Source organism: Salmo salar, chromosome 12 (genome assembly GCF_965601325.2).
Source record: "Salmo salar chromosome 12, fSalSal1, whole genome shotgun sequence".
NCBI lineage: Eukaryota > Metazoa > Chordata > Actinopteri > Salmoniformes > Salmonidae > Salmo > Salmo salar.
This window is the reverse complement of record NC_138302.1, coordinates 10,535,126-10,563,107: the sequence shown is the minus strand read 5'-3', so window position 1 is coordinate 10,563,107 and position 27,982 is coordinate 10,535,126. Positions and strand designations below refer to the sequence as shown.

The 27,982-nt window shown below is 47.0% G+C and overlaps 1 protein-coding gene across 2 annotated transcripts in view; it reads left to right on the top strand.

The window, feature by feature from the left end:
- LOC106564131 (uncharacterized) overlaps positions 1–17,169 on the top strand; it is a 31,377-nt gene extending 14,208 nt beyond the window's left edge. The window contains exons 2-7 of one of the 2 annotated variants that reach the window (XM_014130146.3): positions 2,507–2,726; positions 6,101–7,026; positions 10,173–10,257; positions 10,444–11,459; positions 13,109–13,355; positions 13,558–17,169. In XM_014130146.3, coding sequence (XP_013985621.3) covers positions 2,507–2,726; positions 6,101–7,026; positions 10,173–10,257; positions 10,444–11,459; positions 13,109–13,355; positions 13,558–15,272 — 4,209 coding nt within the window. In that variant the 3' untranslated portion in view covers positions 15,273–17,169. Of the gene's footprint in view, positions 1–2,506; positions 2,727–6,100; positions 7,027–10,148; positions 10,258–10,443; positions 11,460–13,108; positions 13,356–13,557 lie in introns of both variants that reach the window. The other variant, XM_014130145.3, reaches the window with a different exon arrangement.
- The last annotated feature ends 10,813 nt before the right edge of the window (positions 17,170–27,982 follow it).

Genomic DNA, 27,982 nt, shown 5'->3' with positions numbered 1-27,982 from the left:
TAGTCATAGAGTCTTTATTGTCAGGGCCTGTAGTCATAAAGAGTCTTTATTGTCAGGGCCTGTAGTCATAAAGAGTCTTTATTGTCAGGGCCTGTAGTCATAAAGAGTCTTTATTGTCAGGGCCTGTAGTCATAAAGAGTCTTTATTGTCAGGGCCTGTAGTCATAAAGAGTCTTTATTGTCAGGGCCTGTAGTCATAGAGTCTTTATTGTCAGGGCCTGTAGTCATAAAGAGTCTTTATTGTCAGGGCCTGTAGTCATAAAGAGTCTTTATTGTCAGGGCCTGTAGTCATAGAGAGTCTTTATTGTCAGGGCCTGTAGTCATAGAGTCTTTATTGTCAGGGCCTGTAGTCATAAAGAGTCTTTATTGTCAGGGCCTGTAGTCATAGAGTCTTTATTGTCAGGGCCTGTAGTCATAAAGAGTCTTTATTGTCACGGCCTATAGTCATAAAGAGTCTTTATTGTCAGGGCCTGTAGTCATAAAGAGTCTTTATTGTCAGGGCCTGTAGTCATAAAGAGTCTTTATTGTCAGGGCCTGTAGTCATAAAGAGTCTTTATTGTCAGGGCCTGTAGTCATAGAGAGTCTTTATTGTCAGGGCCTGTAGTCATAAAGAGTCTTTATTGTCAGGGCCTGTAGTCATAAAGAGTATTTATTGTCAGGGCCTGTAGTCATAAAGAGTCTTTATTGTCAGGGCCTGTAGTCATAGAGAGTCTTTATTGTCAGGGCCTGTAGTCATAGAGTCTTTATTGTCAGGGCCTGTAGTCATAAAGAGCCTTTATTGTCAGGGCCTGTAGTCATAAAGAGTCTTTATTGTCAGGGCCTGTAGTCATAGAGTCTTTATTGTCAGGGCCTGTAGTCATAAAGAGTCTTTATTGTCAGGGCCTGTAGTCATAAAGAGTCTTTATTGTCAGGGCCTGTAGTCATAAAGAGTCTTTATTGTCAGGGCCTGTAGTCATAAAGAGTATTTATAAAGAGTCTTTATTGTCAGGGCCTGTAGTCATAGAGTCTTTATTGTCAGGGCCTGTAGTCATAAAGAGTCTTTATTGTCAGGGCCTGTAGTCATAAAGAGTCTTTATCAGCACTCCTACTGCTGAGAGGTTTTATGAAACACAACCAAACTGATCCTAGATCAGCACTCCTACTGCTGAGAGGTTTTATGAAACACGACCAAACTGATCCTAGATCAGCACTCCTACTGCTGAGAGGTTTTATGAAACACGACCAAACTGATCCTAGATCAGCACTCCTACTGCTGAGAGGTTTTATGAAACACGACCAAACTGATCCTAGATCAGCACTCCAACTGCTGAGAGGTTTTATGAAACACGACCAAACTGATCCTAGATCAGCACTCCTACTGCTGAGAGGTTTTATGAAACACGACCAAACTGATCCTAGATCAGCACTCCTACTGCTGAGAGGTTTTATGAAACACGACCAAACTGATCCTAGATCAGCACTCCAACTGCTGAGAGGTTTTATGAAACACGACCAAACTGATCCTAGATCAGCACTCCTACTGCTGAGAGGTTTTATGAAACACAACCAAACTGATCCTAGATCAGCACTCCTACTGCTGAGAGGTTTTATGAAACACGACCAAACTGATCCTAGATCAGCACTCCTACTGCTGAGAGGTTTTATGAAACACGACCAAACTGATCCTAGATCAGCACTCCTACTGCTGAGAGGTTTTATGAAACACAACCAAACTGATCCTAGATCAGCACTCCTACTGCTGAGAGGTTTTATGAACACGGAACCCTGATCAGGTGGCTGCGGTGCAGGACGGTAATAAGAGACTGAACTGGACAGAAGAGTTTCTGGCAGCTCACTTACATCAATGCAAATCTGTCTTTCATGTACCAAGCTAATAATAATGTGGGTGGGGGGGGGTGATTATCTGTCCTGTTTCACACATGTACAAGTATGTATTAGTACACATGTACCAGTATGTATTAATACACGTGTAAATTGGAAATGTGTTTATTTTTTTGTGTGTGCATATTCCTACTCTCCCTGAGACTCCCTGAGGGAATAGGGTCAAGGGTCACCGTAGAATCCCTTTCAGACAGGCTTGTACTTGTAAACCTACAGCAGGCGAATGTGTGTGAATAGGGTCAAGGGTCACTGTAGAATATCTTTCAGACAGGCTTGTACTTGTAAACCTACAGCAGGCTAGTGTGTGAATAGGGTCAAGGGTCACTGTAGAATATCTTTCAGACAGGCTTGTACTTGTAAACCTACAGCAGGCTAGTGTGTGAATAGGGTCATGGGTCACTGTAGAATATCTTTCAGACAGGCTTGTAAACCCACAGCAGGCTAGTGTGTGAATAGGGTCAAGGGTCACTGTAGAATATCTTTCAGACAGGCTTGTAAACCCACAGCAGGCTAATGTGTCAGAAGAATGTGGTCCTTAAATGATGATGTCGTTTTTTAACTGACAACTGGCACTGGCTGTTTATGTTTGTGATTTAAATACAGTTTGATTTGATTCTGTATTCTAGGACTTTGGTGGGCCGTCCCCATCCTGCTCCACTGAACCCCAACCAACACTGTCACTAGGTCCTGACGGTAACCACGGTGACCGGGACTACACACCGCAGGGGCAGGAGATTGGTTACCCTGGAGGCCTTGACAGCTTCAGTGAAATACCTAGATTTAACATCGTAGTCAAAGAGGAGGAGGAGGAAGAAGATTTAGAGGAGTGGAGTTTTAATTATACAGGTAAGTAGCCGACTGAATGTTAACTAGAAATAAAATGGTTCTCTCAAGAGGACAGTTCAATTTGATGGGTCTTTTAAGATGGAATCCTCATTAGGGGAAACAGATCCACTGTTTGCCTCAGACACTTTGTTATTTTATTATGTTTTGTGTGGTATTTTTGGTTGTTGTTGCCGTATCTGCTGTTCTGTCACCCATGCAATGATGTGTGAGGAGGAAAATAACTGTTGGTTGTAGTGAGGAAAATAACAGTGTTGGTTTTAATGAGGAAAATAACAGTGTTGGTTTTAATGAGGAAAATAACAGTGTTGGTTGTAATGAGCTCTGAGGGGAGAAATAACAGTGTTGGTTGTAATGAGGTCTGAGGGGAGAAATAACAGTGTTGGTTGTAATGAGGTCTGAGGGGAGAAATAACAGTGTTGGTTGTAATGAGGTCTGAGGGGAGAAATAACAGTGTTGGTTGTAATGAGGTCTGAGGGGAGAAATAACAGTGTTGGTTGTAATGAGGTCTGAGGGGAGAAATAACAGTGTTGGTTGTAATGAGGTCTGAGGGGAGAAATAACAGTGTTGGTTGTAATGACGTCTGAGGGGGAAGAACAGTGTTGGTTGTTTACAGTAATGTCTTTCTTGTAATATTAAAGGGACGTGTTAGTTTCACCATTAAAGATTCCAGCTTTATTGTCCCATGTGGGCAATTTAATTAGCCTGGTCCCGGACCTGCTTTCCTTGTTGCCGGGGCGATTTTAATTCCACATGATGCCAACTTTCATCAACACGTCTCCTTCGCCACTAGGGGGCGATAAAGTTCTAGTCAGACACATCCAACTTTTGTTTTAAAGATGACAGATTTATTTATTTACTACCGAGCAATGAAAATGTGCGTGGTATCAAAGGAAGTTGCCGCATGAAGCCATTTTGTTTCCTGAAGTGCTGTAGCCTGTAGCACCCTGCTCCTCTAGCAGATCAGCTGCTGGACCATCAAACCACAGTTGGAAAGAGGGAGATCTAGAAAGTTTAATAGGCAAAACTAAGTTAGCAAAACAGTTTACATGAAAATATAGTTAATAATATTACATTTGAAATAAAATTCCTAAAATAAATGTTGGCCTATTTTAAATGGTTTTGATGGTTATTTTATTTTCATGATGGTCTTTCCGTCACAGCCCCCTACCTACAGCCTCCTACCCACAACCCCCTACCTACAGCCTCCTACCCACAACCCTCTACCCACAGCCCCATACCTACAGCCTCCTACCCACAACCCCCTACCTACAGCCTCCTACCCACAACCCTCTACCCACAGCCCCATAACTACAGCCTCCTACCCACAACCCTCTACCTACAGCCCCATACCTACAGCCTCCTACCTACAGCCTCCTACCCACAACCCCCTACCTACAGCCCCTACCTACAGCCTCCTACCTACAGCCCCCTACCTACAGCCTTCTACCCACAACCCCCTACCTACAGCCTCCTACCTACAGCCCCCTACCTACAGCCTCCTACCCACAACCCCCTACCTACAGCCTCCTACCCACAACTCCCTCCCTACAGCCCCTACCTACAGCCTCCTACCTACAGCCCCCTACCTACAGCCTCCTACCTACAGCCCCTACCTACAGCCTCCTACCTACAGCCCCTACCTACAGCCTCCTACCTACAGCCTCCTACCTACAGCCTCCTACCCACAACCCCCTACCTACAGCCCCTACCTACAGCCCCCTACCTACAGCCTTCTACCCACAGCTCCCTACCCACAGCCTCCTACCCACCCCCTACCCATAGCCTCCTACCCATAGCCTCCTACCCACAGCACCCTACCCACAGCTCCCTACCCACAACCCCCTACCCATAGCCTCCTACCCATAGCCGCCTACCCATAGCCTCCTACCCACAGCCTCCTACCCACACTCCGCTACCCACAACCACCTACCCATAGCCTCCTACCCACAGCCCCCTACCCACACTCCCCTACCCACACTCCCCTACCCACAACCCCCTACCCACAGCCTCTACCCACAACCCCCTACCCACAGCCCCTACCCACACTACCCTACACACAGCCTCCTACCCACACCCCCCTACCCACACCCCCCTACCCACAGCATCTTACCCACCACCCCTACCCACAGCCTCTACCCACAGCCCCTACCCACACTTCCCTACACACAGCCTCCTACCTACAGTGCCCTACCCACAGCCTCCTACCCACAACCACCTACCCATAGCCTCCTACCCACAGCCCCCTACCCACACTCCCCTACCCACACTCCCCTACCCACAACCCCCTACCCACAGCCTCTACCCACAACCCCCTACCCACAGCCCCTACCCACACTACCCTACACACAGCCTCCTACCCACACCTCCCTACCCACAGCCTCCTACCCACAGCCCCCTACCCACAGCTCCCTACCCACAGCCCTACCCACAACCTCCTACCCACAGCCCCTACCCACAGCCTCCTACCCACAGCCACCTACCCACAGCTACCTACCCACAGCCGCCTACCCACAACCCCCTACCCACAACCCTCTACCCACAACCCCCTACCCACTGCCCCTACCCACAGCCCCCTACCCACAGCCTCCTACCTACAGCCCCCTACCCACAGCTCCCTACCCACAGCCCCCTACCCACAACCTCCTACCCACAGCCCCTACCCACAGCCTCCTACCCACAGCCACCTACCCACAGCCCCCTACACACAGCCTCCTACCCACAACCCCCTACCCACAGCCCCCTACCCACAACCCTCTACCCACAACCCCCTACCCACAGCCTCTACCCATAGCCTCCTACCCACAGCCCCTACCCACAACCCCCTACCCACAGCCACTTACCCACAGCCCCTACCCACAGCCTCCTAAGCACAGCCCTCTACCCATAACCCCCTACCCACAACCCCCTACCCACAGCCTCTACCCATAGCCTCCTACCCACAACCCCCTACCCACAGCCCCCTACCCTCAACCCCCTACCCACAGCCTCTACCCATAGCCTCCTACCCACAGCCCCTACCCACAACCCCCTACCCACAGCTCCCTACCCACAACACCCTACCCACACCCTCTACCCACAGCCCCCTACCCACAGCCTCCTACCTACAGACCCCTACCCACAGCTCCCTACCCACAGCCTCTACCCACAGATGGTCAATACTTTTAATCCCACTGAGGATACTTTAATGCCCCTCGGGGAGATGATTTATTAGTTTAATACATGAACATAGAGCGTTACAGTAGATTATGATACCCTAGTTCCTGTATAGTGCACTACCCTTGACCAGGGTCCAGGTCAAAAGTAGTGCACTATATAGGAAATAGGGTGGCATCTGGGACGCACCATAACTTGTTTTATCCTTACTGTTGTAACAGGAGAGAGTCCAAACCCCAGCTCTAGTGATGAGGCATCAGCAGAACAACACCAGGAGAATCACACAGCTAAGAAGACCTTTTACTGCTGCCCGGAGTGTGGGAAAGAGTTTCCTCACCCATCAAAACTACAGAGACATCTGAGAACACACACAGGAGAGAAACCATATCCTTGCTCTGTGTGCGGGAAGAGATTCAGTGATACAGGGACCCTCAAAACACATGAGAGGTTGCACACAGGAGAGAAACCGTACACCTGCCCAGAAAAGGACTGTTGGAAGAGGTTTGTCAGCCAAGGAGAGTTAAAACTACACCATCGGACACACACCGGAGAGAAACCTTGCCACTGCTCTGTGTGTGGGAAGAGTTTCTCACGTATGTGGCACTTGAAGGTCCACATGATGACGCACGCCGGAGAGAAGCAGAGACTCAGCATGAAGAAACCTTTCCCATGCTCTGAGTGTGAGAGGGGCTGCAACTCTGCAGCAGAGCTCAAGATGCACCAGAGGATGCACACTGGGGAGAGACCTTACCAGTGTTCCACCTGCAAAAAGACCTTTGTTTTCCCAAGCTCTCTAACGAGACATGAACAATCCCATATAAGCGAAGCGAATAGTACCGCCAAGCCGTACAGCTGCTCAGAATGCGGGAAGGAATTCACTCAGCCATGGACCTTAAAGATACACATGCGCCAGCACACCGGAGAGAAACCGTACCACTGCTCTCAATGCGAGAAGAGGTTCTCATCATCGTCACTCCTTAAAAGACACCAGAGGGTTCACACCGGAGAGAAACCATTCCAGTGCTCCGACTGCGGGAAGAGTTTCTCCTCGTCAGCGAATAGAACTAGTCACCGTCGTCGTATCCATGAAGGTATACAGGGTGGGTCACAGCAGCAGGAGGCGTCTGCTGTGGATGGTACCAATAAGGTAGGTTTATATGGTGTATCCAGTGCAATTTTGTATTTATTTTCTTTCTTAAAAAGGTTTTTCTAGAAATCCGTGTTGGTGGATTCCAGATTTCCTGCTTATTTTCTTCTGATTCCAGGAATCTTCCAACCTGTATTTCTGGAAAACCTGGGAATTTTTAAGAAAGTTACTGGAATTTTGCACCCTTAAACCAGTCATTAACCTGTCTGGGCTAGGGGGCAGTATTTTCAAGTCCGGATAAAAAACGATCCCGATTTAAACTGGTTACTACTCTTGCCCAAAAACGAGAATATGCATATTATTAGTCGATTTGGATAGAAAACACTCTAAAGTTTCTAAAACTGTTTGAATGGTGTCTGTGAGTATAACAGAACTCATATGGCAGGCAAAAACCTGAGAAGATTCCATGCAGGAAGTGACCTGTCTGACAATTTGTAGTCCTTCTGTTGCATCTCTATCGAAATTACAGCATCTGTGCTGTTACGTGACACTTTCTAAGGCTTCCATTGGCTCTCTAAAGCCTTCAGAAAGCGGATTGACGCGTCTCCTGTCTCTGGGCAGATAACAGGAGCAGAGTTTGTCAGTGGTCTGCCTGGGGACAGAGAGACTGGAGATGCGCGTTCACGAGACCTCGCCATTTTTTTCTTTCCCTCTTTGAATGAATACAACGTTGTCCGGTTGGAATATTATCGCTATTTTACGAGAAAAATAGCATACAAATTGATTTTAAACAGCGTTTGACATGCTTCTAAGTACGGTAATGGAATATTTTGAAATTATTTGTCACGAAATGCGCTCGCGCATTACCCTTTGGATAGTGACCTGAACGCACGAACAAAACGGAGGTATTTGGATATAACTATGGATTATTTGGAACCAAAACAACATTTGTTGTTGAAGTAGAAGTCCTGGGAGTGCATTCTGACGAAGAACAGCAAAGGTAATCCAATTTTTCTAATAGTAATTCTGAGTTTAGGTTCCCTCGACGTTGGCGGGTGTCTGAATTGCTAGCCTGTGATGGCTGAGCTATGTACTCAGAATATTGCAAAATGTGCTTTCGCCGAAAAGCTATTTTAAAATCTGACATAACGGTTGCATAAAGGAGTTCTGTATCTATAATTCTTAAAATAATGTATGTATTTTGTCAACGTTTATGATGAGTAATTTAGTAAATTCACCGGAAGTTTTCGGTGGGTATGCTAGTTCTGAACATCACATGCTAATGTAAAAAGCTGGTTTTTGATATAAATATGAACTTGATTGAACAAAACATGCATGTATTGTATAACATAATGTCCTAGGAGTGTCATCTGATGAAGATCATCAAAGGTTAGTGCTGCATTTAGCTGTGGTTTTGGGTGCTTGCTTTGAAAATGGCTGTGTGATTATTTTTGGCTGGGTACTCTCCTGACATAATCTAATGTTTTGCTTTCACTGTAAAGACTTTTTGAAATCGGACAATGTGGTTGGATTAACGAAAGTCTTATCTTTCAAATGGTGTAAAATAGTCATATGTTTGAGAAATTGAAGTTATAGCATTTTTGAGGTATTTGTATTCGCGCCACGCGATTCCACTGGCTGTTGAATAGAGTGGGACGCTAACGTCCCACCTAGCCCAGAGAGGTTAACTTCTCTAGGGTATGTGGGACAGTATCATCCCACCTCGCCAACAGCCAGTGAAATTGCAGAGCGCCAAATTCAAAACAACAAAAATCTCATAATTCAAATTTCTCACACATACAAGTATTATACACCATTTTAAAGATAATCTTCTCATTAATCCAACCACACTGTCCGATTTCAAAAAGGCTTTACGGCGAAAGCATAGCAGTAGATTATGTTAGGACAGCACCTAGACAAGAAAAACCACACAGCCATTTGCCAAGCAAGAAGAGGCGTCACAAAAAACAGAAATACAGCTAAAATGAATCACTAACCTTTGATGATCTTCATCAGATGGCACTCATAGGACTTCATGTTACACAATACATGTATGTTTTGCTCAATAAAGTTCATATTTATATCCAAAAACCCCATTTTACATAGGCGTGTAATGTTCAGAAATGTTTTGCCTCCCAAAACGTCCGGTGAATGAGCACATCAATTTACAGAAATACTCATCATAAACGTTGATAAAATATTCAACTGTTATTCAAAGAATTATAGATACACTTCTCCTTAATGCAACCGCTGCGTCAGATTTCAAAAAAGCTTTACAGTGAAAGCAAACTTTGCAATAATCTGAGTACGGCGCTCAGTCACAAAACCAAACCAGCCATTTTGTGGAGTCAACAAAACTCAGAAATAGCATTATAAATATTCACTTACCTTTGATGATCTTCATCGGAATGCACTCCCAGGAATCCCAGTTCCACAATAAATGTTCATTTGTTTCGATAAAGTCCATCCTTTATGTCCAAATACCTCAATTTTGTTAGCGCGTTCAGTCGAGTAATCCAAATCCACTGTGCTCACGCAGTGAGTTCAGACGAAAAGTCAAAAAAGTTATATTACAGTTCGTAGAAACATGTCAAATGATGTAGAGAATCAATCTTTAGGATGTTTTTATCATAAATCTTCCATAATATTCCAACCGGACAATTCCAATGTCTTCAGAAAAGAAAAGGAACACAGCTAAGGCTCACGTGAGCGCGCGCCTCATCTGACTCCAGGACCTCTTATTCTCTCCCCATTCACAGTAGAAGCATGAAACAATGTTCTAAAGACTGTTGACATCTAGTGGAAGCCTAAGGAAGTGCAATATGACCCCCACACATTGGATCGGGAATCACTTGAAAATCTACAAACCTCAGATTTCCACACTTCCTGGTTGGATCTTTTCTCAGGTTTTTGCCTGCCATATGAGTTCTGTTATACTCACAGACATCATTCAAACAGTTTTAGAAACTCCAGAGTGTTTTCTATCCAAATCTACTAATAATATTCATATCTTAGCTTCTGGGACTGAGTAGCAGGCAGTTTACTCTGGGCACCTTCTTCATCCGGACATCAAAATACTGCCCCCTACCCAAGAGAGGTTAAGGCCCTTACAACAATATAACTAAGATTAATGCTGCTGTTGACATATTATATTGAATGAGTTGTCTGATTATTAATCCTAGGCTTGTGTTGACCAAAACGACCAGGTTGAACCCACAGCTGTAGAGGAGTCTGGTTTCAGTCTAGTACTGGATGTCAAAGTAAAAGAAGAGGAGGAAGATCCTGCTTTTGGTGAGTTCAAAGGTTAATTTGTTAAGGTATGGGTTAGCCTACACATGCGAGTTTACATTATTTTAGGAAATATAAATATATTGTGTATTTCCAATTACCCAAATTAAGAAACATCTATATTATTGACAGTCTCAAATCTTCACATATTTAAGGTGCTTACTTATCCATACTACCTCTTTACCACAGCAGAGAGACCTGACCATTGCTCTGACAGTGAGGAGAGTCCCTCTACATTAGGTGAACCTGACCAACACCAGGAGAACAACAAAGCTCTGGGCCCTCACATCTGTTCAACGTGTGGAAAAGAACTATCCAGCTCCTATAAACTAATGCTACACCAGAGAACACACACAGGAGAGAAGCCTTACGAGTGTATGGTGTGTGGGAAGGGCTTCTCCCAAGCCGCAAACCTGAAGACGCACCAGAAAGTGCACAGTGGAGAGAAACCGTACCCCTGCTCTGACTGTGGGAGCAGATTTACTCACATGGGAGACTTGAAGAGACACCAGTTGTTGCACTCGGGTGAGAAACCTTATAGCTGCCCCGAGTGCGGGAAGAGTTTTTCTCAGTTGGCGCACCTGAAATCTCACCAGCAGACACACACAGGGGAGAAACCTTTCCTCTGCGCTCACTGTGAAAAGACTTTCTCCACTGCGGCCAAGCTGAAGAACCATGAGAGAGTGCACACCGGCGAGAGACCTTACTGCTGCTCCTACTGCCCCAAGCGCTTTGCTCTATCTGGGACACTGGTGAAGCATGAACGACTCCACACCGGAGAAACACCGTACCAATGTGGAGAATGCGGTAAGGGATTTGCTCAACTGGTGTCCTTGAAGATACATGCCCAATCACACACTGGAGTCAACTTCTACAACTGTTTCCATTGTGACCAGAGCTTCTCCACTTCAACCAAGCTGAAGGAACATCAGAGAATCCACACTGGGGAGAACCTCTACCAATGCACCGAATGTGGGAAGAGTTTCACTATCGAGTCAAAGCTGCTGAAACACCAGAGAGTTCACACTGGAGAGAAACCGTACCAGTGCTCCAGTTGTGGAATGAGGTTCTCGCTCTCTGAGAACCTACTGAGACACCAGCGTAACTCTTCAGGGATCTGTGGGGCTGTGAGCCTTAATCAGGCTACTGGGAGTGGGATTCTACTTCTACAAGATGCTGCTGTCTTCCAGAATATACTGGTCAAGGTCGGTGGAAGTTATTATCCTATCAACCAAACATTTGTCCAAGTTGCAGCTAATCTTTTGTCCTTCATATAGGGCCAATCTTTCACCTTTAAATCTAAAGGCCCATATCCCAGACACAGATGAAGACTAGCCCTGGAGTAAGCATTAGCCTAGTGGTTAGAGCCTAGTGGTTAGAGCCTGGTGGTTAGAGCCTGGTGGTTAGAGCCTGGTGGTTAGAGCCTGGTGGTTAGAGGCTAGTGGTTAGAGCCTAGTGGTTAGAGCGTTGGGCCAGTAACCAAAAGTTTGCTGGATCAAATCTCTGAGCTGACAAGGTAAAAATCTGCCGTCTGCCCCTGAACAAGGCAGTTAACCCACTGTTCCCGGTAGGCTGTCATTTTAAGTAAGAATTTGTTCTTAACTGACTTGCCTAGTTAAATAAAGGTTAAATAAAATAAAACATTTACAAACATTCTCAATGCAGGACTGTGGTGCAGCAGGGCCAAGCCTGGATACCAGCTGAGCGTGGTCCCCTTAACGAAGGTGTGGCTAGTCCTGTCCTGCAGCTTTTGGCTAGTCCTGTTGACTTGATGGTTTTGTTAACTCAATTTTAAAGTGTGACCCTGTAGAGCTCTGGAAAAGCCAAGATTTAATCAGCCTTTTATCTTAATAAAAGCCAGTCTGTTTGCATCCCGCTGTCTCCTTCACCTTTGAGTCTCATTGACTCTGCCCGGCCCCCTAGACAGTGTGAAACCACTTGCACTGTCACAAGAACACAGAAGTTTAATCTGTATTCTGGTAAAGTGACTCCAATGTCTTATCATTCTGGTGGCCAGGGCCTAAAATGAACATCAACCATCTGCCAAATGCGGGTAGATTTTGGCTAAATGTCTTTTTCACAAGCCACGTTGGCGGGTGGTCAGGGCTTCACAGTGCCAGCATTTCACTTGCTTTTGTGAATATAAATAGTCAAGTATGATCACATTTATAGTCAGGTATGATCACATTTATAGTCAGGTATGATCACATTTATAGTCAGGTATGAAAAGGAAATGCTGCAGTAGCTGTTTTCGAAGTATTGCTGCCGTTTTGTTTCTTAAATGGAAAATGAATCGCACAAAGTCCAAGAACTGCGACTAATATAGCCTATCCCACCTCTTGCTGCAACACTGCGGGCTGTGCGCACGTGAAGAGCTGAGTAAAATATTCATTTTTAGAAGCGCTGCGCACAGGTTAAAAAGTTGGTCTAATTTACTTGAAAAGTCTACTGAAGTGTAACTTTGTCCTTGTGTTTCTTGGCTATTTACATGATTTTGTTCACAAGCTAGTTTGGTTTTTCAATGTTTGAGTTTCAACCGCCAGGGAAGAGAAGGTAGCACTTCTACTAGTCAGACTCAATCTCACAGGCACAAACATGACTCGAGTCCCGTTACCACGGTAACCCACAGCCCTTAAAGGGGTCACAAAAAAGTGAGTAATAAATGTATTGTTTTTGAAACGTTACGAAGCACATCTGTTTTTGTGTGTTTTGTTGGTGTCATTTAAGCAGAAAATAACTAATTTAGCTGGTAAATTCTTTTTGTGGCTGGTGGACCAAAAATAACATTTTAAGGCAATTTGAACCATTTTAATTGTTTTTCTCCATCCTAAATAAATGTTTATTTTCTCACCAGGCTGGGCACAAACCCACAGAGTCCCTGCCTTCTGACCAGAGCCATAGTGAAGCCTCCACTCAAACTGCTGGGATGACTGTTAACGTTAAAGAGGAGGACCGAACACTTGGACTGAAGATTAAAACTGAAGAACTGGAGGAGGAAGAAGAGGAGGAAGAAGAGGAGGAGGAGGAAGAAGAGGAGGAGGAATTTGTTGGGCTGATTAATTCTGATGGAGAAGAAATGGACTGGGATCCTTCTCTTCTTGGTAAGTTGAGATGAGTTTGTGAGTCGGATAAGTTTCCCAAAATGCCCAGGTTTTTCAGAAATCCTGGTTGGAAGATTCCCGGAATCAGGAGGTAATAAACAGGAAATCCGGAATACTCCAGCCAGGATATCAGGAAAGCCTGGGAATTTTCTCTTGACTTGTCTGCTGCTTTGTTTAACCCGTTCCAAATTTTTTCACGCAGGATATAATCCCAATCAGAGTTCTGACATTGAAGAGAGTCCCTCTACATCAGGAGTACCTGAACATCACCAGGAGAATCACACCGCTAAGAGCTCTCACTGCTGTTCAGTGTGTGGAAAAGACTGCCAAAAATTATCGGCACTACAAAAACACATGAGAATTCATACAGGAGAGAAGCCTTACCCCTGTACTTTGTGTGGAAACCAATTCCGTGAGAAAGGACACCTGAAAGCACACCTGAAAACACACACTGGAGAGAAACCTTACCACTGCCCGACCTGTGGGATGAAGTTTGCCCATTTGGGTGCCATGAAAATACACCTGCTGACACACACTGGAGAGAAACCTTACCCCTGCTCTGTGTGTGGGAAGAGTTTTACCCAATCATCACGTTTGACGCAACATTTCCGGACGCACACAGGAGAGAAACCTTACTCCTGCTCTGTATGCAGGAAGACTTTTGCAAGACCAGCAGACCTTAAAGTACACCACAGAGATCACACAGGTGAGAAACCTTACAGCTGCGCTGAATGTGGCCAGAGCTTCACCAGTTCCCACAACCTATGGAAACATCAGAAGACCCATCTACCACCTGGACTACCACTACCTGTTGAGTTTGACAACCACAACCAAACACCTGAGATGAATGCTAAAAACGAGGGACTGGAGGAGGAAGATGAGGAGGAATTTGGTGTCCTGATCAATTCTGATGGAGAAGAAGTTGGATTGGACTTGGATCCTCCTCGTCTCAATCGTCTGAGTTGTGAGGAAGAGGAGAGTCCGTCAACATCAGGAGAAACTGAACAACACCAGGTGAACCACAATACAGCTCTGAGGTACAGCTGCCATGTGTGTGGGAAGCAGTTCAACCACAAAGGACATCTGCGAAGACACGAGAGTGTACATTCAGTTGAAAAACCTTATGGTTGCTCAGACTGCGACAAGATGTTCGGTTCCACCATAGCTCTGAATAGACACAAGAAGTTACACAGAGAAGAGAAACCTCACACTTGCACAGTGTGTGGGAAAGGTTTCGTTCAACTGTCACGTCTGAAGGAACACTACCCGACACACTCGGGAGAGAAACCACACTGCTGCTCTGTGTGTGGGAAGCGCTTCACTACTGCGTCGTACCTCAAAACACACAGCAAAGTCCACCTGGGGGAGAGTCCTTATACCTGTAACATATGTAGGAGAGATTGCCAGAAGTTGTCCGCATTCAAGTTACACATGAGGATCCACACAGGAGAGAAGCCTTTCAGTTGCTCTGTGTGCGAGAAGCAGTTCACTCAGAAAAGACATCTGCAAGACCACCAGAAAGTACACACTGGAGAGAAACCGTACCCCTGCCCCCACTGTGACAAGCGGTTCAGCTTCTCCTCAGCCTTGAAAAGACACCAGCAGTTACACACAGGAGAAAAACCCCACTGCTGCTTTGTGTGTGGGAATAGTTTCTCTCAAGCAGGGCGCCTGAAAGAACACCTACGGACGCACTCGGGAGAGAGACCTTTCTCCTGCTCTGTCTGTGAGAAAACCTTCAGAAAAGCTTCTGAACTCACGATACACATCAGATCTCATACAGGAGAAAGACCGTACAGCTGTGCTGAATGTGGTAAGAGCTTCACCAGTTCTATGAAGCTGGGACGACACAAGAAGATCCATCAGAACACAAACACTGAAGAGGATCTGACTAAAGATGTGAAGAGGATTCCATGAGTATTGATGATGATGAAGAAGTGGAGGCTCCCTCCGCTGTTAGTGGATGCTAGTAGGGTGAAGAGGAGGAGGAGGAGCCTCTACAGTTAGTGGATGCTAGTAGGGTGAGGAGGAGGAGCCTCTACAGTTAGTGGATGCTAGTAGGGTGAAGAGGAGGAGGAGGAGCCTCTACAGTTAGTGGATGCTAGTAGGGTGAAGAGGAGGAGCCTCTACAGTTAGTGGATGCTAATAGGATGAAGAGGAAAAGGAGGAGCCTCTACAGTTAGTGGATGCTAGTAGGGTGGAGAGGAGGAGGAGGAGCCTCTACAGTTAGTGGATGCTAGTAGGGTGGAGAAGGGTGAAGAGGAAGAGGAGGAGCCTCTACAGTTAGTGGATGCTAGTAGGGTGGAGAAGGGTGAAGAGGAAGAGGAGGAGCCTCTACAGTTAGTGGATGCTAGTAGGGTGGAGAAGGGTGAAGAGGAGGAGCCTCTACAGTTAGTGGATGCTAGTAGGGTGGAGAAGGGTGAAGAGGAAGAGGAGGAGCCTCTACAGTTAGTGGATGCTAGTAGGGTGGAGAAGGGTGAAGAGGAAGAGGAGGAGCCTCTACAGTTAGTGGATGCTAGTAGGGTGGAGAAGGGTGAAGAGGAAGAGGAGGAGCCTCTACAGTTAGTGGATGCTAGTAGGGTGGAGAAGGGTGAAGAGGAAGAGGAGGAGCCTCTACAGTTAGTGGATGCTAGTAGGGTGGAGAAGGGTGAAGAGGAAGAGGAGGAGCCTCTACAGTTAGTGGATGCTAGTAGGGTGGAGAAGAGGAAGAGGAGGAGCCTCTACAGTTAGTGGATGCTAGTAGGGTGGAGAAGGGTGAAGAGGAAGAGGAGGAGCCTCTACAGTTAGTGGATGCTAGTAGGGTGGAGAAGAGGAAGAGGAGGAGCCTCTACAGTTAGTGGATGCTAGTAGGGTGGAGAAGGGTGAAGAGGAAGAGGAGGAGCCTCTACAGTTAGTGGATGCTAGTAGGGTGGAGAAGAGGAAGAGGAGGAGCCTCTACAGTTAGTGGATGCTAGTAGGGTGGAGAAGGGTGAAGAGGAAGAGGAGGAGCCTCTACAGTTAGTGGATGCTAGTAGGGTGGAGAAGGGTGATGATTGAGAGTGCCGCCTGATGACCATTGGTCTCCTAACGAGGTGCCGGTTTAGACTGGGAATGATGAACAATGATGACCTCATAATGTACAAAAATATATCTGCACACTGATGCATGTTTCCAAGAATTGTATTTTATTTTAAGTGAGCAAAGTTTTTGTGAAAGGTTAATGGTTTCGAGGTTAAGCCAATTTGTATCAAATACATTTAAACTCTAAAAAAAGCATGAAAAGGTGCATAAAGACAGCAGACTGAACAGTATAAAGCAGATAAACAACATACTGATACACAAGTCAATCAATCCAACGTAAGAAATGACAGCAAACTAGCTGGTGGTATCTATAAGCATTTTAATAAAAGTGATCAATGTTCTTTCTATTTTAGTAAGGTTCAGTCATGTGATAATATGCTAATTATGCAACAATCCAAATAGTAGGTTTGTAGTCCATAGAATAGCTCTTCTTCCCTGTTCTTTACACTTACAATAACTTGTCTTTTAATATCAATGTTCATAATCTTAGCAAACGATGTTAGTTATTTTAGAAAGTCGAGATTGTTCAGAGTAGGATATTGCTGAAAGAAGGTGTGTGTGTGTGTGTGTGTGTGTGTGTGTGTGTGTGTGTGTGTGTGTGTGTGTGTGTGTGGACAATCATTTCAGAATGAGGTGTTTGTGGAATATTGATATGGATAGTATGTCATAATCATGTTACCTGATGTCATAATCATGTAACGTGATGTCATAATCATGTTACGTGAACAATGTAAATAAAAGTATAGATAGTGAATGTGCTAGTCCTTTCATTGTCCAGAGTCAGCACGTGTTGTTAATGACATTTACATTATGGCATGCCACTATTACAACACCTCTCAACATATGTGTTTCTGGTTTTAGTGGAGAGGATCTGGCCTGGTACAACCACCCAGAGGTCTCGGGAGCTTGCATTCTGATTCGCTACAGTGGTAATCAGTCTGGAAATGCCATGTGCAGGTGGCGTCATCCTGCGTCATGCTTCCGGGGTCCTGTCCCCACCTAATCTTTTTTTGAATGGGCTTTGACAATTCTATCATCAAATTTGTGAAAGATTATAAACTTGGTGGTATATTGGCCATATACCACACCCCCTCGGGCTTTATTGCTTTAATATACCAAGGCTGTCAGCCAATCAGCATTGAGATTATATTCTTGTTTGTGGATGAATGTACTTCTCCCAGATGCATTTGATGATGTTTTTATAATGAAAACCATTCAAAACTCCTACGAAGGTGAATAGACTACAAGGCTACTTCCTGGAAAACGACAGATCACTTTCATACCGTATACACAAGGCTAGCATTGGAAGGGCGAGAAGTGTGGGGGATGATCAAGAGGATGAGTGGGGTCAGAAGGGATAGGATCCCGTGTTGACGAGTGGGAGGATATGGCAGTAACAGATGAGGAAGCGGAGACGATGGCTAAAGCGTTTCTCCTCTGTCAGAAGGAGAGAGAGAACGAGAGGGGAGCACCCTACTATGGCAGAGATGAAGAGGGCAATAGGCAAGGCTGGGTTCATTTTTTTGTACCTTTTATTTTTGACAGGGAGTCGAAGCTGAGACCAAGGTATCTTTCCCAGATGAGCCCTGGATAGCACCACAATACACATCAACACAGCTACACATTTCAAATACACGTTGTTATACACAACAATACATGAAAAGCAAAACGCAAATCATAAAAAACAGCCAGTCTTCAGTAACAAGGTCACCTAGCAACCGTCTGAAATACCTTCGAGGCATTAGGAGAGGCATCAGACAAGCCAGTTGTCTCTTGGGTCAACTTCACCTGAGCAGGATGAGCTGTGCTATGTCCTGTTGGCCCGTTTCCGTGACGAGGCGCTGGATAATGTCATGGAGTCCGTACTGGAACGAGGGAGTAGTGGTGCCAATCCAGAAGCCAGGGGAGCAGCCAACGAGGGCATCAAGCTATCGGCCAGTAGCCCTAATCATCGTGTTTAAGGTAGATTACAGAGAGGCAAACCAACTTTCTGGAGAGTTGGGGGGTTAGTATAGCCACAGAATTGAAGGGGAACTACGGGTCCCAGTGGTCTGCCTAGAAGCAGAGGTCAGGAAGGCCCAGGTGAAGAAGGGGAAGGTTGTGGCTGTCTTTGTTTGATGTGGAGATGGCGTGTGATATGGTCTGAAAGGAGGGGTTGCTAATCAAGCTTGATCTGTTGTAGCTAGAAGGAAGAACGTACAAGTGGATAAAGGTCAGGGTGGGGAAGTCTCTCTCGAGCAGCTACATAGTGGATAAAGGTCGGGGTGGGGAAGTCTCTATCGAGCAGCTACATAGTGGATAAAGGTCAGGGTGGGGAAGTCTCTATCGAGCAGCTACATAGTGGATAAAGGTCAGGGTGGGGAAGTCTCTATCGAGCAGCTACATAGTGGATAAAGGTCAGGGTGGGGAAGTCTATCGAGCAGCTACATAGTGGATAAAGGTCAGGGTGGGGAAGTCTCTATCGAGCAGCTACATAGTGGATAAAGGTCAGGGTGGGGAAGTCTAACGAGCAGCTACATAGTGGATAAAGGTCAGGGTGGGGAAGTCTAACGAGCAGCTACATAGTGGATAAAGGTCAGGGTGGGGAAGTCTATCGAGCAGCTACATAGTGGATAAAGGTCAGGGTGGGGAAGTCTCTATCGAGCAGCTACATAGTGGATAAAGGTCAGGGTGGGGAAGTCTCTATCGAGCAGCTACATAGTGGATAAAGGTCAGGGTGGGGAAGTCTCTATCGAGCAGCTACATAGTGGATAAAGGTCAGGGTGGGGAAGTCTCTATCGAGCAGCTACATAGTGGATAAAGGTCAGGGTGGGGAAGTCTAACGAGCAGCTACATAGTGGATAAAGGTCAGGGTGGGGAAGTCTCTATCGAGCAGCTACATAGTGGATAAAGGTCAGGGTGGGGAAGTCTCTATCGAGCAGCTACATAGTGGATAAAGGTCAGGGTGGGGAAGTCTCTATCGAGCAGCTACATAGTGGATAAAGGTCAGGTTGGGGAAGTCTCTATCGAGCAGCTACATAGTGGATAAAGGTCAGGGTGGGGAAGTCTAACGAGCAGCTACATAGTGGATAAAGGTCAGGGTGGGGAAGTCTAACGAGCAGCTACATAGTGGATAAAGGTCAGGGTGGGGAAGTCTAACGAGCAGCTACATAGTGGATAAAGGTCAGGGTGGGGAAGTCTCTATCGAGCAGCTACATAGTGGATAAAGGTCAGGGTGGGGAAGTCTCTATCGAGCAGCTACATAGTGGATAAAGGTCAGGGTGGGGAAGTCTCTATCGAGCAGCTACATAGTGGATAAAGGTCAGGGTGGGGAAGTCTCTATCGAGCAGCTACATAGTGGATAAAGGTCAGGGTGGGGAAGTCTCTATCGAGCAGCTACATAGTGGATAAAGGTCAGGGTGGGGAAGTCTAACGAGCAGCTACATAGTGGATAAAGGTCAGGGTGGGGAAGTCTAACGAGCAGCTACATAGTGGATAAAGGTCAGGGTGGGGAAGTCTCTCGAGCAGCTACATAGTGGATAAAGGTCAGGGTGGGGAAGTCTCTATCGAGCAGCTACATAGTGGATAAAGGTCAGGGTGGGGAAGTCTCTATCGAGCAGCTACATAGTGGATAAAGGTCAGGGTGGGGAAGTCTCTATCGAGCAGCTACATAGTGGATAAAGGTCAGGGTGGGGAAGTCTAACGAGCAGCTACATAGTGGATAAAGGTCAGGGTGGGGAAGTCTCTATCGAGCAGCTACATAGTGGATAAAGGTCAGGGTGGGGAAGTCTCTCGAGCAGCTACATAGTGGATAAAGGTCAGGGTGGGGAAGTCTCTATCGAGCAGCTACATAGTGGATAAAGGTCAGGGTGGGGAAGTCTCTATCGAGCAGCTACATAGTGGATAAAGGTCAGGGTGGGGAAGTCTCTATCGAGCAGCTACATAGTGGATAAAGGTCAGGGTGGGGAAGTCTCTCGAGCAGCTACATAGTGGATAAAGGTCAGGGTGGGGAAGTCTCTATCGAGCAGCTACATAGTGGATAAAGGTCAGGGTGGGGAAGTCTCTATCGAGCAGCTACATAGTGGATAAAGATCAGGGTGGGGAAGTCTCTATCGAGCAGCTACATAGTGGATAAAGGTCAGGGTGGGGAAGTCTCTATCGAGCAGCTACATAGTGGATAAAGGTCAGGGTGGGGAAGTCTCTATCGAGCAGCTACATAGTGGATAAAGGTCAGGGTGGGGAAGTCTAACGAGCAGCTACATAGTGGATAAAGGTCAGGGTGGGGAAGTCTCTAACGAGCAGCTACATAGTGGATAAAGGTCAGGGTGGGGAAGTCTCTATCGAGCAGCTACATAGTGGATAAAGGTCAGGGTGGGGAAGTCTCTATCGAGCAGCTACATAGTGGATAAAGGTCAGGGTGGGGAAGTCTCTATCGAGCAGCTACATAGTGGATAAAGGTCAGGGTGGGGAAGTCTCTATCGAGCAGCTACATAGTGGATAAAGGTCAGGTTGGGGAAGTCTCTATCGAGCAGCTACATAGTGGATAAAGGTCAGGGAAGTCTCTCTCGAGCAGCTACATAGTGGATAAAGGTCAGGTTGGGGAAGTCTCTATCGAGCAGCTACATAGTAGATAAAGGTCAGGGTGGGGAAGTCTAACGAGCAGCTACATAGTGGATAAAGGTCAGGGTGGGGAAGTCTATCGAGCAGCTACATAGTGGATAAAGGTCAGGGTGGGGAAGTCTCTATCGAGCAGCTACATAGTGGATAAAGGTCAGGGTGGGGAAGTCTAACGAGCAGCTACATAGTGGATAAAGGTCAGGGTGGGGAAGTCTAACGAGCAGCTACATAGTGGATAAAGGTCAGGGTGGGGAAGTCTCTATCGAGCAGCTACATAGTGGATAAAGGTCAGGGTGGGGAAGTCTCTATCGAGCAGCTACATAGTGGATAAAGGTCAGGGTGGGGAAGTCTCTATCGAGCAGCTACATAGTGGATAAAGGTCAGGGTGGGGAAGTCTCTATCGAGCAGCTACATAGTGGATAAAGGTCAGGTTGGGGAAGTCTCTATCGAGCAGCTACATAGTGGATAAAGGTCAGGGTGGGGAAGTCTAACGAGCAGCTACATAGTGGATAAAGGTCAGGGTGGGGAAGTCTAACGAGCAGCTACATAGTGGATAAAGGTCAGGGTGGGGAAGTCTAACGAGCAGCTACATAGTGGATAAAGGTCAGGGTGGGGAAGTCTCTATCGAGCAGCTACATAGTGGATAAAGGTCAGGGTGGGGAAGTCTCTATCGAGCAGCTACATAGTGGATAAAGGTCAGGGTGGGGAAGTCTCTATCGAGCAGCTACATAGTGGATAAAGGTCAGGGTGGGGAAGTCTCTATCGAGCAGCTACATAGTGGATAAAGGTCAGGGTGGGGAAGTCTCTATCGAGCAGCTACATAGTGGATAAAGGTCAGGGTGGGGAAGTCTAACGAGCAGCTACATAGTGGATAAAGGTCAGGGTGGGGAAGTCTAACGAGCAGCTACATAGTGGATAAAGGTCAGGGTGGGGAAGTCTCTCGAGCAGCTACATAGTGGATAAAGGTCAGGGTGGGGAAGTCTCTATCGAGCAGCTACATAGTGGATAAAGGTCAGGGTGGGGAAGTCTCTATCGAGCAGCTACATAGTGGATAAAGGTCAGGGTGGGGAAGTCTCTATCGAGCAGCTACATAGTGGATAAAGGTCAGGGTGGGGAAGTCTAACGAGCAGCTACATAGTGGATAAAGGTCAGGGTGGGGAAGTCTCTATCGAGCAGCTACATAGTGGATAAAGGTCAGGGTGGGGAAGTCTCTCGAGCAGCTACATAGTGGATAAAGGTCAGGGTGGGGAAGTCTCTATCGAGCAGCTACATAGTGGATAAAGGTCAGGGTGGGGAAGTCTCTATCGAGCAGCTACATAGTGGATAAAGGTCAGGGTGGGGAAGTCTCTATCGAGCAGCTACATAGTGGATAAAGGTCAGGGTGGGGAAGTCTCTCGAGCAGCTACATAGTGGATAAAGGTCAGGGTGGGGAAGTCTCTATCGAGCAGCTACATAGTGGATAAAGGTCAGGGTGGGGAAGTCTCTATCGAGCAGCTACATAGTGGATAAAGATCAGGGTGGGGAAGTCTCTATCGAGCAGCTACATAGTGGATAAAGGTCAGGGTGGGGAAGTCTCTATCGAGCAGCTACATAGTGGATAAAGGTCAGGGTGGGGAAGTCTCTATCGAGCAGCTACATAGTGGATAAAGGTCAGGGTGGGGAAGTCTAACGAGCAGCTACATAGTGGATAAAGGTCAGGGTGGGGAAGTCTCTAACGAGCAGCTACATAGTGGATAAAGGTCAGGGTGGGGAAGTCTCTATCGAGCAGCTACATAGTGGATAAAGGTCAGGGTGGGGAAGTCTCTATCGAGCAGCTACATAGTGGATAAAGGTCAGGGTGGGGAAGTCTCTATCGAGCAGCTACATAGTGGATAAAGGTCAGGGTGGGGAAGTCTCTATCGAGCAGCTACATAGTGGATAAAGGTCAGGTTGGGGAAGTCTCTATCGAGCAGCTACATAGTGGATAAAGGTCAGGGAAGTCTCTCTCGAGCAGCTACATAGTGGATAAAGGTCAGGTTGGGGAAGTCTCTATCGAGCAGCTACATAGTAGATAAAGGTCAGGGTGGGGAAGTCTAACGAGCAGCTACATAGTGGATAAAGGTCAGGGTGGGGAAGTCTATCGAGCAGCTACATAGTGGATAAAGGTCAGGGTGGGGAAGTCTCTATCGAGCAGCTACATAGTGGATAAAGGTCAGGGTGGGGAAGTCTAACGAGCAGCTACATAGTGGATAAAGGTCAGGGTGGGGAAGTCTAACGAGCAGCTACATAGTGGATAAAGGTCAGGGTGGGGAAGTCTCTAACGAGCAGCTACATAGTGGATAAAGGTCAGGGTGGGGAAGTCTAACGAGCAGCTACATAGTGGATAAAGGTCAGGGTGGGGAAGTCTAACGAGCAGCTACATAGTGGATAAAGGTCAGGGTGGGGAAGTCTCTATCGAGCAGCTACATAGTGGATAAAGGTCAGGGTGGGGAAGTCTCTATCGAGCAGCTACATAGTGGATAAAGGTCAGGGTGGGGAAGTCTCTATCGAGCAGCTACATAGTGGATAAAGGTCAGGGTGGGGAAGTCTAACGAGCAGCTACATAGTGGATAAAGGTCAGGGTGGGGAAGTCTAACGAGCAGCTACATAGTGGATAAAGGTCAGGGTGGGGAAGTCTCTCTCGAGCAGCTACATAGTGGATAAAGGTCAGGGTGGGGAAGTCTCTATCGAGCAGCTACATAGTGGATAAAGGTCAGGGTGGGGAAGTCTAACGAGCAGCTACATAGTGGATAAAGGTCAGGGTGGGGAAGTCTAACGAGCAGCTACATAGTGGATAAAGGTCAGGGTGGGGAAGTCTAACGAGCAGCTACATAGTGGATAAAGGTCAGGGTGGGGAAGTCTAACGAGCAGCTACATAGTGGATAAAGGTCAGGGTGGGGAAGTCTAACGAGCAGCTACATAGTGGATAAAGGTCAGGGTGGGGAAGTCTCTATCGAGCAGCTACATAGTGGATAAAGGTCAGGGTGGGGAAGTCTCTATCGAGCAGCTACATAGTGGATAAAGGTCAGGGTGGGGAAGTCTAACGAGCAGCTACATAGTGGATAAAGGTCAGGGTGGGGAAGTCTAACGAGCAGCTACATAGTGGATAAAGGTCAGGGTGGGGAAGTCTCTATCGAGCAGCTACATAGTGGATAAAGGTCAGGGTGGGGAAGTCTCTATCGAGCAGCTACATAGTGGATAAAGGTCAGGGTGGGGAAGTCTAACGAGCAGCTACATAGTGGATAAAGGTCAGGGTGGGGAAGTCTAACGAGCAGCTACATAGTGGATAAAGGTCAGGGTGGGGAAGTCTCTATCGAGCAGCTACATAGTGGATAAAGGTCAGGGTGGGGAAGTCTCTCGAGCAGCTACATAGTGGATAAAGGTCAGGGTGGGGAAGTCTAACGAGCAGCTACATAGTGGATAAAGGTCAGGGTGGGGAAGTCTCTATCGAGCAGCTACATAGTGGATAAAGGTCAGGGTGGGGAAGTCTCTATCGAGCAGCTACATAGTGGATAAAGGTCAGGGTGGGGAAGTCTCTATCGAGCAGCTACATAGTGGATAAAGGTCAGGGTGGGGAAGTCTAACGAGCAGCTACATAGTGGATAAAGGTCAGGGTGGGGAAGTCTCTATCGAGCAGCTACATAGTGGATAAAGGTCAGGGTGGGGAAGTCTCTATCGAGCAGCTACATAGTGGATAAAGGTCAGGGTGGGGAAGTCTCTATCGAGCAGCTACATAGTGGATAAAGGTCAGGGTGGGGAAGTCTCTATCGAGCAGCTACATAGTGGATAAAGATCAGGGTGGGGAAGTCTCTATCGAGCAGCTACATAGTGGATAAAGGTCAGGGTGGGGAAGTCTCTATCGAGCAGCTACATAGTGGATAAAGGTCAGGGTGGGGAAGTCTCTATCGAGCAGCTACATAGTGGATAAAGGTCAGGGTGGGGAAGTCTAACGAGCAGCTACATAGTGGATAAAGGTCAGGGTGGGGAAGTCTCTAACGAGCAGCTACATAGTGGATATAGGTCAGGGTGGGGAAGTCTCTATCGAGCAGCTACATAGTGGATAAAGGTCAGGGTGGGGAAGTCTCTATCGAGCAGCTACATAGTGGATAAAGGTCAGGGTGGGGAAGTCTCTATCGAGCAGCTACATAGTGGATAAAGGTCAGGGTGGGGAAGTCTCTATCGAGCAGCTACATAGTGGATAAAGGTCAGGTTGGGGAAGTCTCTATCGAGCAGCTACATAGTGGATAAAGGTCAGGGAAGTCTCTCTCGAGCAGCTACATAGTGGATAAAGGTCAGGTTGGGGAAGTCTCTATCGAGCAGCTACATAGTGGATAAAGGTCAGGGTGGGGAAGTCTAACGAGCAGCTACATAGTGGATAAAGGTCAGGGTGGGGAAGTCTATCGAGCAGCTACATAGTGGATAAAGGTCAGGGTGGGGAAGTCTCTATCGAGCAGCTACATAGTGGATAAAGGTCAGGGTGGGGAAGTCTAACGAGCAGCTACATAGTGGATAAAGGTCAGGGTGGGGAAGTCTAACGAGCAGCTACATAGTGGATAAAGGTCAGGGTGGGGAAGTCTCTAACGAGCAGCTACATAGTGGATAAAGGTCAGGGTGGGGAAGTCTAACGAGCAGCTACATAGTGGATAAAGGTCAGGGTGGGGAAGTCTAACGAGCAGCTACATAGTGGATAAAGGTCAGGGAAGTCTCTATCGAGCAGCTACATAGTGGATAAAGGTCAGGGTGGGGAAGTCTCTATCGAGCAGCTACATAGTGGATAAAGGTCAGGGTGGGGAAGTCTCTATCGAGCAGCTACATAGTGGATAAAGGTCAGGGTGGGGAAGTCTAACGAGCAGCTACATAGTGGATAAAGGTCAGGGTGGGGAAGTCTAACGAGCAGCTACATAGTGGATAAAGGTCAGGGTGGGGAAGTCTCTCTCGAGCAGCTACATAGTGGATAAAGGTCAGGGTGGGGAAGTCTCTATCGAGCAGCTACATAGTGGATAAAGGTCAGGGTGGGGAAGTCTAACGAGCAGCTACATAGTGGATAAAGGTCAGGGTGGGGAAGTCTAACGAGCAGCTACATAGTGGATAAAGGTCAGGGTGGGGAAGTCTAACGAGCAGCTACATAGTGGATAAAGGTCAGGGTGGGGAAGTCTAACGAGCAGCTACATAGTGGATAAAGGTCAGGGTGGGGAAGTCTAACGAGCAGCTACATAGTGGATAAAGGTCAGGGTGGGGAAGTCTAACGAGCAGCTACATAGTGGATAAAGGTCAGGGTGGGGAAGTCTCTATCGAGCAGCTACATAGTGGATAAAGGTCAGGGTGGGGAAGTCTCTATCGAGCAGCTACATAGTGGATAAAGGTCAGGGTGGGGAAGTCTAACGAGCAGCTACATAGTGGATAAAGGTCAGGGTGGGGAAGTCTCTCGAGCAGCTACATAGTGGATAAAGGTCAGGGTGGGGAAGTCTCTATCGAGCAGCTACATAGTGGATAAAGGTCAGGGTGGGGAAGTCTCTATCGAGCAGCTACATAGTGGATAAAGGTCAGGGTGGGGAAGTCTATCGAGCAGCTACATAGTGGATAAAGGTCAGGGTGGGGAAGTCTCTCGAGCAGCTACATAGTGGATAAAGGTCAGGGTGGGGAAGTCTCTATCGAGCAGCTACATAGTGGATAAAGGTCAGGGTGGGGAAGTCTCTATCGAGCAGCTACATAGTGGATAAAGGTCAGGGTGGGGAAGTCTAACGAGCAGCTACATAGTGGATAAAGGTCAGGGTGGGGAAGTCTCTATCGAGCAGCTACATAGTGGATAAAGGTCAGGGTGGGGAAGTCTCTATCGAGCAGCTACATAGTGGATAAAGGTCAGGGTGGGGAAGTCTCTATCGAGCAGCTACATAGTGGATAAAGGTCAGGGTGGGGAAGTCTAACGAGCAGCTACATAGTGGATAAAGGTCAGGGTGGGGAAGTCTAACGAGCAGCTACATAGTGGATAAAGGTCAGGGTGGGGAAGTCTCTATCGAGCAGCTACATAGTGGATAAAGGTCAGGGTGGGGAAGTCTCTCGAGCAGCTACATAGTGGATAAAGGTCAGGGTGGGGAAGTCTAACGAGCAGCTACATAGTGGATAAAGGTCAGGGTGGGGAGGTCTCTATCGAGCAGCTACATAGTGGATAAAGGTCAGGGTGGGGAAGTCTCTATCGAGCAGCTACATAGTGGATAAAGGTCAGGGTGGGGAAGTCTCTATCGAGCAGCTACATAGTGGATAAAGGTCAGGGTGGGGAAGTCTAACGAGCAGCTACATAGTGGATAAAGTTCAGGGTGGGGAAGTCTCTATCGAGCAGCTACATAGTGGATAAAGGTCAGGGTGGGGAAGTCTCTATCGAGCAGCTACATAGTGGATAAAGGTCAGGGTGGGGAAGTCTCTATCGAGCAGCTACATAGTGGATAAAGGTCGGGGTGGCCTGGACAAAACACATTGACACTAGGCTGGTTATACTATGCTGACCTGGACAGAACACATTGACACTATGCTGACCTGAACAAAACACATTGACACTATGCTGACCTGGACAAAACACATTGACACTATGCTGACCTGGACAAAACACACTAGACTGGTCTAGACAGAACACACTAGGCTGGTTATACTAGGCTGACCTGGACAGAACACATTGACACTATGCTGACCTGGACAAAACACATTGACACTATGCTGACCTGGTCAGAACACATTGACACTATGCTGACCTGGACAAAACCCATTGACACAATGCTGACCTGGACAAAACACATTGACACTATGCTGACCTGGACAAAACACATTGACACTGTGCTGACCTGGACAAAACACATTGACACTATGCTGACCTGGACAAAACACATTGACACTATGCTGACCTGGACAAAACACATTGACACTATGCTGACCTGGACAAAACACATTGACACTATGCTGAC